At 39.2% G+C, this 15,442-nt stretch overlaps 1 protein-coding gene across 8 annotated transcripts in view; it reads right to left on the bottom strand.

Annotated features, from left to right (window-relative positions):
• Window positions 1-11,109: 11,109 nt before the first annotated feature.
• The window catches only part of LOC124798672 (myb-like protein X), a 242,037-nt gene continuing 237,704 nt past the window's right edge, over window positions 11,110-15,442 (bottom strand). For all 8 annotated transcript variants that reach the window (XM_047262183.1, XM_047262230.1, XM_047262191.1 and 5 more), the window contains one exon: window positions 11,110-12,198. In XM_047262183.1, coding sequence (XP_047118139.1) covers window positions 12,048-12,198 — 151 coding nt within the window. In that variant the 3' untranslated portion in view covers window positions 11,110-12,047. The remainder of the gene's footprint in view (window positions 12,199-15,442) is intronic.

Below are 15,442 nucleotides of genomic sequence, written 5' to 3' on the forward strand. Positions count from 1 at the left end.
CTATCTCACTAGGGGTAAGATAGATACCGCCTACAGGAAAATTAAAGAGACCTTTGGAGATAAGAGAACGACTTGTATGAATATCAAGAGCTCAGATGGAAACCCAGTTCTAAGCAAAGAAGGGAAAGCAGAAACATGGAAGGAGTGTATAGAGGGTCTATACAAGGGCGATGTACTTGAGGACAATATTATGGAAATGGAAGAGGATGTAGATGAAGATGAAATGGGAGATATGATACTGCGTGAAGAGTTTGACAGAGCACTGAAAGACCTGAGTCGAAACAAGGCCCCCGGAGTAGACAATATTCCATTGGAACTACTGACGGCCGTGGGAGAGCCAGTCCTGACAAAACTCTACCATCTGGTGAGCAAGATGTATGAAACAGGCGAAATACCCTCAGACTTCAAGAAGAATATAATAATTCCAATCTCAAAGAAAGCAGGTGTTGACAGATGTGAAAATTACCGAACTATTAGCTTAATAAGTCACAGCTGCAAAATACTAACACGAATTCTTTACAGACGAATGGAAAAACTAGTAGAAGCCAACCTCGGGGAAGATCAGTTTGGATTCCGTAGAAACACTGGAACACGTGAGGCAATACTGACCTTACGACTTATATTAGAAGAAAGATTAAGGAAAGGCAAACCTACGTTTCTAGCATTTGTAGACTTAGAGAAAGCTTTTGACAATGTTGACTGGAATACTCTCTTTCAAATTCTGAAGGTGTCAGGGGTAAAATACAGGGAGCAAAAGGTTATTTACAATTTGTACAGAAACCAGATGGCAGTTATAAGAGTCGAGGGACATGAAAGGGAAGCAGTGGTTGGGAAGGGAGTAAGACAGGGTTGTAGCCTCTCCCCGATGTTGTTCAATCTGTATATTGAGCAAGCAGTAAAGGAAACAAAAGAAAAATTCGGAGTAGGTATTAAAATTCATGGAGAAGAAATAAAAACTTTGAGGTTCGCCGATGACATTGTAATTGTGTCAGAGACAGCAAAGGACTTGGAAGAGCAGTTGAATGGAATGGACAGTGTCTTGAAAGGAGGATATAAGATGAACATCAACAAAAGCAAAACAAGGATAATGAAATGTAGTCTAATTAAGTCGGGTGATGCTGAGGGAATTAGATTAGGAAATGAGACACTTAAAGTAGTAAAAGAGTTTTGCTATTTGGGGAGCAAAATAACTGATGATGGTCGAAGTAGAGAGGATATAAAATGTAGGCTGGCTATGGCAAGGAAAGCGTTTCTGAAGAAGATAAATTTGTTAACATCCAGTATTGATTTAAGTGTCAGGAAGTCATTTCTGAAAGTATTCGTATGGAGTGTAGCCATGTACGGAAGTGAAACATGGACGATAAATAGTTTGGACAAGAAGAGAATAGAAGCTTTTGAAATGTGGTGCTACAGAAGAATGCTGAAGATTAGATGGGTAGATCACATAACTAATGAGGAAGTATTGAATAGGATTGGGGAGAAGAGAAGTTTGTGGCACAACTTGACCAGAAGAAGGGATCGGTTGGTAGGACATGTTCTGAGGCATCAAGGGATCACCAATTTAGTATTGGAGGGCAGCGTGGAGGGTAAAAATCGTAGAGGGAGACCAAGAGATGAATACACTAAGCAGATTCAGAAGGATGTAGGTTGCAGTAGGTACTGGGAGATGAAAAAGCTTGCACAGGATAGAGTAGCATGGAGAGCTGCATCAAACCAGTCTCAGGACTGAAGACCACAACAACAACAAACATGCACCAGAAGCTATAAAAAAGAAACAATAGATTTAACTGCATCTCAGAAAGGCTGTCAGTGAGAAAAATATGATTGCATCTTTAGTTGCTCTGGATGAAGTCTTAGAAATTGACATGTAACATACATTCCCCACACCTAAACTAACAGCTGGTTCAGCATTTTACAAGAGGAAAACATGGACATATAACTATGGTATCCGTGACTGTGGATCAAATAAGAGATATTTGTGGACTAAGAGATGAAGGAAGCAGCTCAGAAGTTGGAAGCTGCATGATAAAACACTTTGTGGTAACTTACCTTCAAACACATCACCTCCACGTACCGACAGGTAACTGCAAGGGAAGGCAAAGAATTGGGCTTTTATTGTTTTCGAAAGGTCTTTCATTGTTACCAAATAATTTTAATCTGTTCAGTATTATTCCTCAGTGGTTAGTCACATAAGACACTCTTGCTATTGTGACTTGGCCATCACTGAAGTATATGCAAGAAACAGATGTCCAGTATCATACATGCCAGATGAATGGAGGGGAAGTAGTAAAATGTGCTAGTCCAACAAAATTCATTGTGGACACAATGGAAAGTAGAAGTCTGCAGAAGTTTGTGATAATTATTAAAGCCGCAAATCTCAAAACCTACCTTAGTCACTTCTGGAAGTCCCATTCATTTCAGTAAAGCAACTCAGTTTAAGTTTGAATCTGAAAATTCCTTCATGCTGTGTACAAAGAACTGCTTTTCAAACACAGTAGCCCACACATTACTGGATACTCAAATCATGAGAAAAGGAATGCCTGTTAACCAGATCAATTTCAGTGACCAATAAAATGTAGAATGCCATTTCTGATTAACTGGAGGGGGGGGGGGGGGGGGGGGGCTGATGACTATCTCCCATAGTGATCTGTTACAAATATAAAAAGTGTAAAAATTATAAAAACTAATTACTGGTAATTGGTTGCAAATTCACATTTTGTGCTCTAAATTATTTTCAGGGGGACACATTCATAAGCCCCTATTGACTACATCTTAATTACAATGACTCTAAAATTAATATTACATATAAAGAGAGTTAAGTATTTCATAACACATTTTGCAAGACATTAAGATATCATTTAAGACAGGTTCTCATGGGATGTGAATATGGATGTGTGCCATGCTTTCATACTTTCGGTTGTGCCACAACTGGAGAGACATACCATTCACAAATCATGGACAGTTCACGTGGACTGAAGTGCCAACAGAAGCGTGATTCAGTTGCTCGTGCAAAGTCGGCCATGAATGAGCTCCTTATTGAAAGCTATGCTGCAGTGAGTTTGGTTTTTGCTGTTACTTTGGCACAGAGAATGAAACAGTTGGTGGCACCACAAGAAAAATGGAAGAAAAGCAATGGTGAGTTAGGAACTGGATACTTCAAAGACACCTGGAAGTACATAAATTGGTTGACATGTAAGTAAGTCATTATTACCCTGAAGATTTCAAAAATTTATTACAAATGTCTCAAGCTCAGTTTGACTACCTTTTGGAATGTGTTCTGCCATTGATTTCAAAATCAGATATGAATATCAGAGAAACAGTAAAAGCAAAAATTATACTTCAAGTAACTCAGTGTTCCAAAAATTAAAATTAGTAAATTTATATCTGAAACCTGCAACATGGTCAACAAGGCACTTAAGGAATTCATAGGATAATTACAATAATTAACAATAATATAAAAAAGACAACTTTTCAATTTGGGTGCATTTTTATTATTTTATTTGAATTTCCAACATGGTAATGTATTGTAGGTCTAAGCATTTAAAGAACAGAAAGAAATAACAACATGAAAAGGTTGATTAACATAATAATATTGGGCGTTAAAAAAATTACCAGTATTTAAAAGGACAGTAATCTTTTTTCTATTAATAAAAATAAGATCGACCTATAAAGTTGTAAATAAATATTCATCTGAGAGATCATCATTCATATTTGACTTTCTTCTATTTGGTAGTGTTTTCTGGTTGGAGGGAGTTGGTGGTGGCAACATTTCATTTGTTATTTGAGATGTAATTGCCTTTTGAAGCCTCTTGGCAAATGGAGGTATAATACCGCATAGCACTGACACAACATATTTCCGAAACAGTTGTAGGAGTCTTCTTGGTTGATTATTGCAGAGCAATTTGACTTTTGTCAATCACACCCAGGGGAAAAAGAAAAGAAAAAAAGAAAGAAAGAAAGACTGGGAGGTTCTATGATGTATTTTGTATGGTCTCAACCAAGATCTTCAACGGCACTTAAATCTGCAGATAGGGATTGTGATTGCTCCAGTTGTGATTGTTCATTTGACTTCCTTGGTGACACCTCCAATGAAAACATTAATTTTGTTTCAGGCATTGGTAACTTCAGACAAAAGGAAAAACATAAAATATGGGTTTAGAGAGTTGTGGAACCAGGCTGTGTAGGAGCTCTGGATGGAGCACACTTCGTCTTTTGTGCTCTTCTCACTACTAGGTCTGATATTACAATTACGAAAATAGCACCAGTATTTTATTACTAGATTTAGCTGATTCCAAATATTGTTTCCTGTATGTTGATTTAGGGGATAAAGGTAAAAGTTATGATGGAGGTATATTTCAAAACAGCTCACTGTACAATGCTTTGAGACAGATTCCCTTGCAATGCCAAAAGATTTTGTTACTGTAAGAGATCAAACATTTACGATAAAAAAGTACTTGACGAAACTTTTCATTCGGCATAAGATGTCTCAACAAGAAAGAGTCTACAGCTATCGAGTTTAAAGCACTCTTAAGAGTTGTAGAAACTACTTTCAGCATACCTGTGAGTAAATTCAGTGTGTTTGAAACACCAATACCTCTAAAAATACAGTTGGTGGACAAAGTAGTACTAGCCAGCTGTACAGTGCCTGATTGGCTATGGAAAGCAAATCCCACCTTTATCTCGTGAGGTTTAACTGACTGAGGATGAAAGCCATCATATTTTCCCTGAACTGTGGAGTAAACAAGAAATTATGGTCCTATGGAAACTTCCGCAAATTGCCCAAAGACATCAATATTGATAGGCACAACAAATTCTGTATAAATACTGTGATTAATAATGAAGGTACTGTGCCATGGCGAAGTATACTACTCAATGACATTACAGATACAGAACTATAGAGCACATCAGTGTCAGCATTGTGATCAATTAATTTGTACAAGTTCTACTTGAATTTTCACGTGTTACGAAGTAAATGCATTGGTACATATATTTTATAACAATATGAATTTAATGTTTATAGTGCTAAATTCTGTCATTTTAAAAAAAAGATGGTACAATTTGCCTAGTATACCAACGATTTTGTATAATTATTATAAAACTTCTTGTAAAAAGAAGAAAGTAACAATTTTGAAAACGTGTGAAGTTTTAAAAATGAAAAAAAAACTTCTATTTCATGTAGTGATAGTGTGGGCCACTACTGAATGAATGGGAGAAAGAAAAAAATTCATCTTTTCAAACCCAGCGGGCATTTGGTTTATAAACATCATCAGTGCCAGTTCCAGCTCCAGACCAATCAATTTTGGCTATTTTTTTTCCAATTCTTGACAATGATAACTACTCAAACCTTTTAAATTTTGCAATTATTTCTTTTGGTCACAATCCTGGAATTTGGAGCCCATCACTCTCGGTCTCTGTATTCTTCACTTCTTACATCATTCAAGACTTGCTCAGCAGTGTTAAATTCCAGAAATGGTCAAGATTCACATTTTGCAACTTTATCACGATTCTTAATGGCACTAGTCATCATCTTGTTGATAATTTCACTAGATGGTGCAGCCACAGAAGAAGCCTCTTCTGTGGCTGCACTCTCAAGTGAAAATTAAATGTCTGATTTGAGGAATTGGCCCACACACCTGCCTGTGACATCAGGGTCAAACTCCCAGCCCTCTGTTCACACAGTTTCATGACTATATGCCTCATGCTGGCATTTCACACTCCTTGGGAATGCGGAATTAGAGTAAAAAGAAAGTTTCTATTTTGTCTTAAACTGTGGTGTACTGGTATAACACACAAGAAGAGTGTGACAGTTGATCCCAGAAGTACCATGGATGACCATCCAGAACAGAAACGTCTGTGTGCGCAAATCAAATACTGCTCGCGAGAATCCCGAGCCCTGGAGCAGCAGCACCACCACCAGGAAGAGACACGCACGCTTAAGTAACCATACACGAACACAGGTTTTGAGTTGCAAGTCATTCTGAGATTTGCTAGGGTATTCCTGCAGATCATTTATCGTGTCTTCAAGCTGTCAAGTGAGATACGAACAGTGGCCAACAAACAGAACAGTGAATAGAACTATCATGTATGCACAGAGACCACCTTCGAAAAGATTTAACAGCATACTGTTCGTTTGGAACTGTTATTCAAAAAGTACGTCAAGACAGAAGATCAGTTTTTGTCCAACTTAAGTTCAGGGAGCACGATTTAGTTTGTGTTCATGGAACTGCAGTCAATGCAGGACAGATATGCTAAACCTGTGTTCTACAATTGCTATAACCAGTGTTACTTGTTATTGTTGTGGTCTTCAGTCCTGAGACTGGTTTGATGCAGCTCTCCATGCTACTCTATCCTGGGCAAGCTTCTTCATCTCCCAGTACTTAATGCCACCCACATCCTTTTGATTTTGCTTAGTGTATTCATCTCTTGGTCTCCCTCTACAATTTTTACCCTACACACTGCCCTCCAATACTAAATTGGTGATCTCTTGATGCCTCAACACATGTCCTACCAACCGATCCCTTCTTCTAGTCAAGTTGTGCCACAAACTTCTCCCCAATCCTATTCAATACTTGCTCATTAGTTATGTGATCTACCCATCTAATCTTCAGCATTCTTCTGTAGCACCACATTTTGAAAGCTTCTATTCTCTTCTTGTCCAAACTATTTATCGTCCATGTATCACTTCCATACATGGCAACACTCCATACAAATACTTTCAGAAATGACTTCCCGACACTTAAATCTATACTCGATGTTAACAAATTTCTCTTCTTCAGAAACGCTTTCCTTGCCATTGCCAGTCTACATTTTATATCCTCTCTACTTCAACCATCATCAGTTATTTTGCTCCCCAAATAGCAAAATTCCTTTACTACTTTAATTGTCTCATTTCCTAATCTAATTCCCTCAGCATCACCCAACTTAATTCGAATACATTCCATTATCCTCGTTTTGCTTTTGTTGATGTTCATCTTACACCCTCCTTTCAAGACACTATCCATTCCATTCAACTGCTCTTCCAAGTCCTTTGCTGTCTCCGACAGAATTACAATGTCATCGGCGAACCTCAAAGTTTTTATTTCTTCTCCCTGGATTTTAATACCTACTTCAAATTTTTCTTTTGTTTCCTTTACTGCTTGCTCAATATACAGATTGAATAACATCGGGGAGAGGCTACAACCCTGTCTCACTCCCTTCCCAACCGCTGCTTCCCTTTCATGTCCCTCGACTCTTATAACTGCCATCTGGTTTCTGTAGAAATTGTAAATAGCCTTTCGCTCCCTGTATTTTACCCCTGCCACCTTCAGTATTTGAAAGAGAGTATTCCAGTCAACATTGTCAAAAGCTTTCTCCAAGTCTACAAATGCTAGAAACGTAGGTTTGCCTTTTCTTAATCTAGCTTCTAAGATATGTCGTAGGGTCAGTATTGCCTCACGTGTTCCAACATTTCTACGGAATCCAAACTGATCTTCCCCGAGGTCGGCTTCTACTAGTTTTTCCATTCGTCCGTAAAGAACCCGTGTTAGTATTTTGCAGCCGTGACTTATTAAACTGATAGTTCGATAATTTTCACATTTGTCAACATCTGCTTTCTTTGGGATTGGAATTATTATATTCTTCTTGAAGTCTGAGGGTATTTCGCCTGTCTCATACATCTTGCTCACCAGATGGTAGAGTTTTGTCAGGACTGGCTCTCCCAAGGCTGTCAGTAGTTCTAATGGAATGTTGTCTACTCCCGGGGCCTTGTTTCGACTCAGGTCTTTCAGTGCTCTGTCAAACTCTCCACACAGTATTGTATCTCCCATTTCATCTTCATCTACATCCTCTTCCATTTCCATAATATTGTCCTTAAGTACATCGCCCTTGTATAGGCCCTCTATATACTCATTCCACCTTTCTGCTTTCCCTTCTTTGCTTACAAGGGAACCTCCCAATCGCACCCTCCTCAGATTTATTTATAAGTTGGCACAGGTCAATTGAGAAAACAGGAAGAAGTTGCGTGGAACTGTGAAAAAATAAGCAAAATATGCAAACTGAGTAGTTCATGGGAAGATATGCAACATCAAGGACACTGGAAATGCATGAGCGCCGTGGTCTCGTGGTAACGTGAGCAGCTGCGGTACGAAAGGTCCTTGGTTCAACTCTTCCATCGAGTGAAAAGTTTAATTTTTTATTTTCAGTTTGTGTGACAAACTCTTACGTTTTCATCACTTTTTTGGGAGTGATCATCACATCCACAAGGAAACCTAAATCGGGCAAGGTAGAACAATCTTTTTACCCATTCGCCAAGTGTACAAGTTAGGTGGGTTGACAACATATTCCTGTCATGTGACGCACATGCCATCACCACTGTCATAGAGAATATATCAGATGTGTTTTCCTGTGGAGGAATCGGTTGACCTATGACCTTGCGATCAAATGTTTTCGGTTCCCATTGGAGAGGCACGTCCTTTCGCCTACTAATCGCATGGTTTTGCGATGCGGTCGCAAAACACAGATACTAAACTTATTACAGTGAACAGAGACGTCAATGAACGAACGGACAGATCATAACCATGCAAAAATAAAGAAAGTAAGATTTTCACTCAAGGGAAGACTTGAACCAAGGACCTCTCGTTCTGCAGCTGCTCATGCTACCACGGGACCACGGTGCTCCTGAGCTCACATTTTCCATGATGTTCCTATGTGGCCCATGGACTACTCAGTTTGTATATTTTGCTTATTTTTTCACAGTTCCACACAACTTCTTCCTGTTTTCTCAATTGATCTGTGTTCAGTTTATCAAGGCCTATCCACTGTGCCAACTTATAACTAAATCTGAGGGGGGTGCGATGGGGAGGTTCCCCTGTTAGAACTGGGTTTCCATCTGAGCTTTTGATATTCATACAAGTGGCTCTCTTTTCTCCAAAAGTCTCTAATTTTCCTGTAGGCTGTATCTATCTTACCCCTAGTGAGATAAGCCTCTACATCCTTATATTTGTCCTCTAGCCATGCCTGCTTAGCTATTTTGCACTTCCTGTCGATCCCATTTTTGAGACGGTTGTATTTCTTTTGCCTGCTTCATTTACTGCATTTTTATATTTTCTCCTTTCATCAATTAAATTCAGTAATTCTTCTGTCACCCAAGGATTTCTACTAGCCCTCGTCTTTTTACCTAGTTGATCCTCTGCTGCCTTCACTACTTCATCCCTCAAAACTACCCATTCTTCTTCTACTGTATTTCTTTCCTACATTCCTGTCAATTGTTCCCTTATGCTCTCCCTGAAACTCTGTACAACCTCTGGTTTAGTCAGTTTATCCAGGTCCCATCTCCTTAAATTCTCACCTTTTTGCAGTTTCTTCAATTTTAATATACAGGTCATAACCAATAGATTGTGGTCAGAGTTCACATCTGCCCCTGGAAATGTCTTACAATTTAAAACCTGGTTCCTAAAACTCTGTCTTACCATTATATAATCTATCTGAAACCTGTCAGTATCTCCAGGCTTCTTCCACGTATACAACCTTCTTTTATGATTCTTGAACCAAGTGTTAGCTATGATTAAGTTGTGCTCTGTGCAAAATTCTACCAGGTGGCTTCCTCTTTCATTTCTTACCCCCAATCCATATTCACCTACTACGTTTCCTTCTCTCAGTTTTCCTACTGACAAATTCCAGTCACAGCGAATTTCAGTCACCCATGACTATTAAATTTTCATCTCTCTTCACAATCTGAATAATTTCTTTTATTTCATCATACATTTCTTCAATTTCTTCATCATCTGCAGAGCTAGTTGGCATATAAACTTGTACTACTGTAGTAGGCGTGGGCTTCGTATCTATCTTGCCCACAATAATGCGTTCAGTATGCTGTTTGTAGTAGCTTACCCGCATTCCTATTTTCCTATTCATTATTAAACCTAGTCCTGCATTACCTCTATATGATTTTGTATTTATAACTCTGTATTCACTTGACCAAAAGTCGTGTTCCTCCTTCCACCGAACTTCACAAATTCCCGCTATATCTAACTTTAACCTATCCATTTCTCTTTTTAAATTTTTTAACCTTCCTGCCCGATTAAGGGATCTGACATTCCACGCTCCAATCCGTAGAACGCCAGTTTTCTTTCTCCTGATAACGACATCCTCTTGAGTAGTCCCCGCCCGGAGATCTGAATGGGGGACTATTTTACCTCCGGAATATTTTACCCAAGAGGACACCGTCATCATTTAACCATACAGTAAAGCTGCATGCCCTCGGGAAAAATTACGGCCATAGTTTCCCCTTGCTTTCAGCCGTTCGCAGTACCGGCACAGCAAGGCCGTTTTGGTTATTGTTACAAGGCCAGATCAGTCAATCATCCAGACTGTTGCCCTTGCAACTACTGAAAAGGCTGCTGCCCCTCTTCAGGAACCACACGTTTGTCTGGCCTCTCAACAAATACCCCTCCGTTGTGGTTTCACCTACGGTACGGCTATCTGTATCGCTGAGGCACGCAAGCCTCCCCACCAACGGCGAGTTCCATGGTTCATGGGGGGGGGGCAGTGTTACTTATGTTGAATAATACATTTTACTACTCACTGTTCTGTGTCATTTTCATTGTGTGTGTGCCGCCCTAGAAACCAAGTATCCATCCTATCAGGGCACCTTCATTAATCTTTTCAAATGCAGCGAGATTTTCATCAAAGTGGACACTCCCAGCCCACAACACAGCTACAGATTCCAAGGAAATTTAAACTTGCTGCATCTCAAAATAGTTGCAAGTGGTTATAACTCACTCTCTCTCTCTCTCTCTCTCTCTCTCTCTCTCTCTCTCTCTCTCTGTCTGTCTGTCTGTCTGTCTGTCTGTGTCTGTGTGTGTGTGTGTGTGTGTGTGTGTGGGGGGGGGGGGGGGGGGGCGTGGGTGCGCGACATGCTGTCTGTGAGCAAAGGTAGAAAGGGGGATGGTTGGGAGGAGGGACTGGGGGGGATGGTGTGCGACAGCTTTGAGGGATAGGCACCAGGTGCAGTGTGCCACTTTTAGTCTATTAACACTGATACACATGTCAAGTACAATATTCTCTTCTCTTCAAACATTATGACATTTCATAGGTAACTATGGATAGGAAAAAGAACACTACACAAAAATCTTTTATATTGGATGGACCTTTTTTTATTACAAAATTTTAAGGCAATTTTTGGCATTCATTATTCAAAAGGCACTTGTACAACTAGACTTATAAAAAATGAAGTCAATTAAACATTCCAGTAAAAATAAAATCCACAGGACACCGCTACACAGTCTTTTGAGCATTTATCTTGTGTATAACATCATTATCATAAGTTCTGATACATTTTACTGCGGGGCAGCAAAGCTACCTACTTAACAACAGGACGGTCTCACTACTTCCTAACTGACATTCTGTTATCAGTGTGACAATATCTTTTACAATAGTGTTTAATGTTTCTTTACAAACAATTACATCACATTTTCACATCTCATCCATATTTGAAGAAATACAGTTCACATAGTTTTGCAATTCAAGCATCCCTTAACTAGTTGCACAGATCTGATACAACAACAACATGGTTACTAAAGCAAAAGAAGAGCTAGGACAAATATTAAAATTTTAAATTCTTTCAGGGAAAAAAAGCTACGCCTAAAAACATCAACAGTCTACTGAAGGAACAGATTTACCTTTATACCATATAAAATCACATATAAAATATTAAAGTTCATAAATATGAAGCCACAGGAAGAACTATAATTCCATTTATTCCCTGAGCCCCCTCTGATCATCATCACATTACATAAATCAATACTGCACAAAATAACCCATATCTTTGAATATATCTCTATGGTAACATTCTCATCAACATTACACCCAGTCATTCCATGTTTACCTCATTATGCTATCATAACAATGTATCATTTTACATTGGGTAAGTACAATTGAGATAAGGTTGTCTCATTTTCCAAGATTCTCTGACTAGCATTTACAACATATTCTCAGCCTCAAGATTCTCCTCCTGCAGTTATCTTCTACTGCTATGTAAGGTTTCTTTGGCAGATCTTCATTCTGTGCTATCAAATAGCAGGTAAGGTGCGTTTTTCTTCCATTGTCAGCTCTGGATGCCAAACGTCAACAATAAGCACTAATCTTGTTGTTGTTCCATTATGCCACACTTCATGTTCAAAACTATCATCAAATATAAAAAGCTTCCCCTCTTCCCATGTTCTGCAAAAGAAAAGCACAAGAAATATGTCTCAGAAAGATGCAATAACTATGAAGTCAGAATACTACCTTGACATACATCTCTTGAATTGTTTCAAGAAGTATTATTAAAAATAATCAGTTTCCGGCAGTGGATGGACTGTTTATTACAGGCATGTCCATATGGTCTGCAAAACGCTGTTCAAATGCTGCCTCATGGGGAAAGTGCACTCATGCCCACACCTTATTGCATTTGCAGGCAGGCGCAGACAGTGCAAGTTACCTGCCACATGCCCATATTGAATGCTCTCTACCGATACGCGAGCTGCTTAGTGGCCCCTGCCCAATGTGCATGGCTAATGGAGTACAGCCACATGCTCTAAAGCCTGGCTGCAATATTTCTCACACATCAGCCATTTGCCCATCCCTCTCCAACTGTGCCTGTGCCCACCAATGGGCTCATGAATTGGTGCAGCCCAGTCTGCAAGAAGGTAAAAACAGCAGACATGAAGAGAACGTATAATAAAACAGAACACCTAAAGTTGTCCTTGCGATGTTATTTTTATATGACTACCACTTTCAGTGCTTCAGTACACCATCTTCAGGCCTCAACTGTTGCTGAGAGGCTGAATTCCAATCATACACAATTCCATCAGTGTCCAATATCCATGAACTGATTTTTGCGGACTACCTGTAACAACAATGCTGTGTCTCCAACCACCAACTACTTAGTTGTTAGTTGATGGTTGGAGAGACATCATCATTGTCAAGGTAGTATATGAAAACCAGTTTAAAGATGTTGGCCACCGATTGAATTGTGTATACGATTGGAGTTAACCCCCTCAGTGTTAGTCAAGACCTGAAGATAGTGTACTGAAGAACTGAAAGTGGTAGTCATACAATAAATAACGTCATAAGGACAGTTATAGGTGTTCCATTTTATTAGATAAGTGAACGGCCCAAGTCCCTCAAACCTACAATCAAAAAGACGAACATATAAAGCAGACAACAGGTCGATCAATCCCTTGATTCTGATGAATTTCAGCACACTAGTCGGGGTCACTTTTAAGTAATTCCCGTGAAAGGGTTTACAAGGTCTGTTCAAAAAATTCCAGAACTTTGTCCACAAAATTTTTCTACATTTACCTTTTACTTATTGTGTATGATCTCCTTCAAAATACTCGCTTCCGCAATTGATACAACACTCCCAACACTGTGTCCACTTCCGGAAACAGTCTTGTAACGCCTCTTGCTGGATAAGTGAAGTGTTGTCTATGAATGTTGTTTAAACTCTCCTATTGTCACAAATCTTCGTCCTTTCAATGGGTTATCAACCTTGGAAATAGAAGTCTGTAAGGGCCAGGTCTGGAGAGCAGGAGGATGAGGCAGCACAGCGATTTAGTTTTTATGCTATAGCCATGCACCAATAAGGATGAAGGTGCGAGTGAGTTATTGTGATGCAAGAGCCATGAATTGTCTCACCACATTTCAGGACATTTCCTTCTCAAATTTTCTTGCAGGCATCGCAACACGTCCCAATAGTAACATCAATAACAGTTTGTCCCTGCGGTATGAATTCACAGTGAACTAATCCTTCAAAGTCAAAGAAAACTGTCAGCATGGCTTGACATTTCACCTGACCTGATGAGCTTTTTTGGTCTTGGAGAACCTTTCCAGACCCATTGTGAAGACTGAACCTTGGACTCGACATCATAACCGTAGACCCATGTCCCATCACCAGTTATCGTTCTCTTGGAACATCTCATTCTCATTCGCGCAATAAAAAAGCTTTTCACAGATTGCGAGGCGAAGATCTTTCTGGTCTTGACTCAAGAGCTGTGGTACACACTTAGTGGCAATACAATGCATTCCAAGATGCCGTGCCAGGATGTCATGACATATATCAACAGAAATGTTACATTCTTCTGCAATCTCTCAGACAGTCTTCGATTGGTACACACAATTTGGTTGATGTTCTTGACAGGACAATCGTTGGTAGATGTCCAAGGGCATCCTGGACAAGGGTCATCTTTAACTTCCATCCAGGCGTTTTTACAGAAGGTGAATCATTCATAACACTAAATATGGCTTAAGCACTCATTACCAGTTAGTGTGTCTCTGTGAAGGTTTTCTCGAGTTTCATGCAAATTTTAATGCAGATGCGTTGCTCTACTAACTCTGCTGTCTCAAAGTTTGCAAAATGTGCGACAACATTTGACTCAATACAGCACTCAACAATAACTAAGAGACATGCAACAATAAAACTTCCAGCACTTACACATTAAACACACACATGTGCAGGGATGCCAACCGCATTTCACTCCAACACATCTTTTGTGCCAAATTAGGAATGTTCCAGAATTTTTTGAACATACTTCCTATGTCAATGTGCTTCTGTTTACAGAAAAATTGTGTCAAAGAAGGATCAGCTTTATGCCACGTGGGAAAGTTAATGCTTCAGACCAGACAGAATGTCAAGAAGACTAAAAAATATGAATTTTTTAATGTACCAGGCCTTTAATCTATTAATCACCAAGAAATCTATGAAATAGTTATTCTGATCCACTGCAGACATATTAGCTGATAAATGCCCTTATTAACTGGGACAATGGCCAACTAGTTCAGATTTGTCACCTTCCATACACTTGGATTCAAATGACACTTACTCCAATAGTTTTTACAGAAAAATCCAGTTTTACAATGACATTTAACATGTGGTACACATGCCGACTCCTTTCAACAACAACACTATAGTTAATCGAACACTGGCTGCACATCAGAATAGTATAGACAGTGTGAAACTTACACAATTAGGATCCATGGGAATGCAAATATGAATTACTATGGTATATAGAAGAGCTAAGCAGTCAAGAGAACTGCATACAGTGGACAGGCAGAATATCAACATTTATTTCAAATATACCACACACTTTTAATACGACAGGAAATAGTAAAGACATCATACAGGATCTGCTCAGATTGTTAGCACTTACAACAGCAACACAGAGGAAATGTCACAAAAAGGCAGGGGCCAGGGGCCATGGGAGATTTGTTTGTATGCTACATAATATTGTTGGGGCAGAAAGAAATTTTATGGACTAAAGAAAGTGAGTGATAATTTCATTATATACCATTCTAATATTACTATGTGCACTTACAATACAGCTACATTTATAAACCTTTCTATCCAATGAGAAATAGTCACAAGTGACAGTATACAGGGTGATTCACAAAGATATGCAAATATTTTGGTATGTTATTGTACAAG

Source organism: Schistocerca piceifrons, chromosome 1 (genome assembly GCF_021461385.2).
Source record: "Schistocerca piceifrons isolate TAMUIC-IGC-003096 chromosome 1, iqSchPice1.1, whole genome shotgun sequence".
NCBI classification, from domain to species: Eukaryota; Metazoa; Arthropoda; class Insecta; order Orthoptera; family Acrididae; genus Schistocerca; species Schistocerca piceifrons.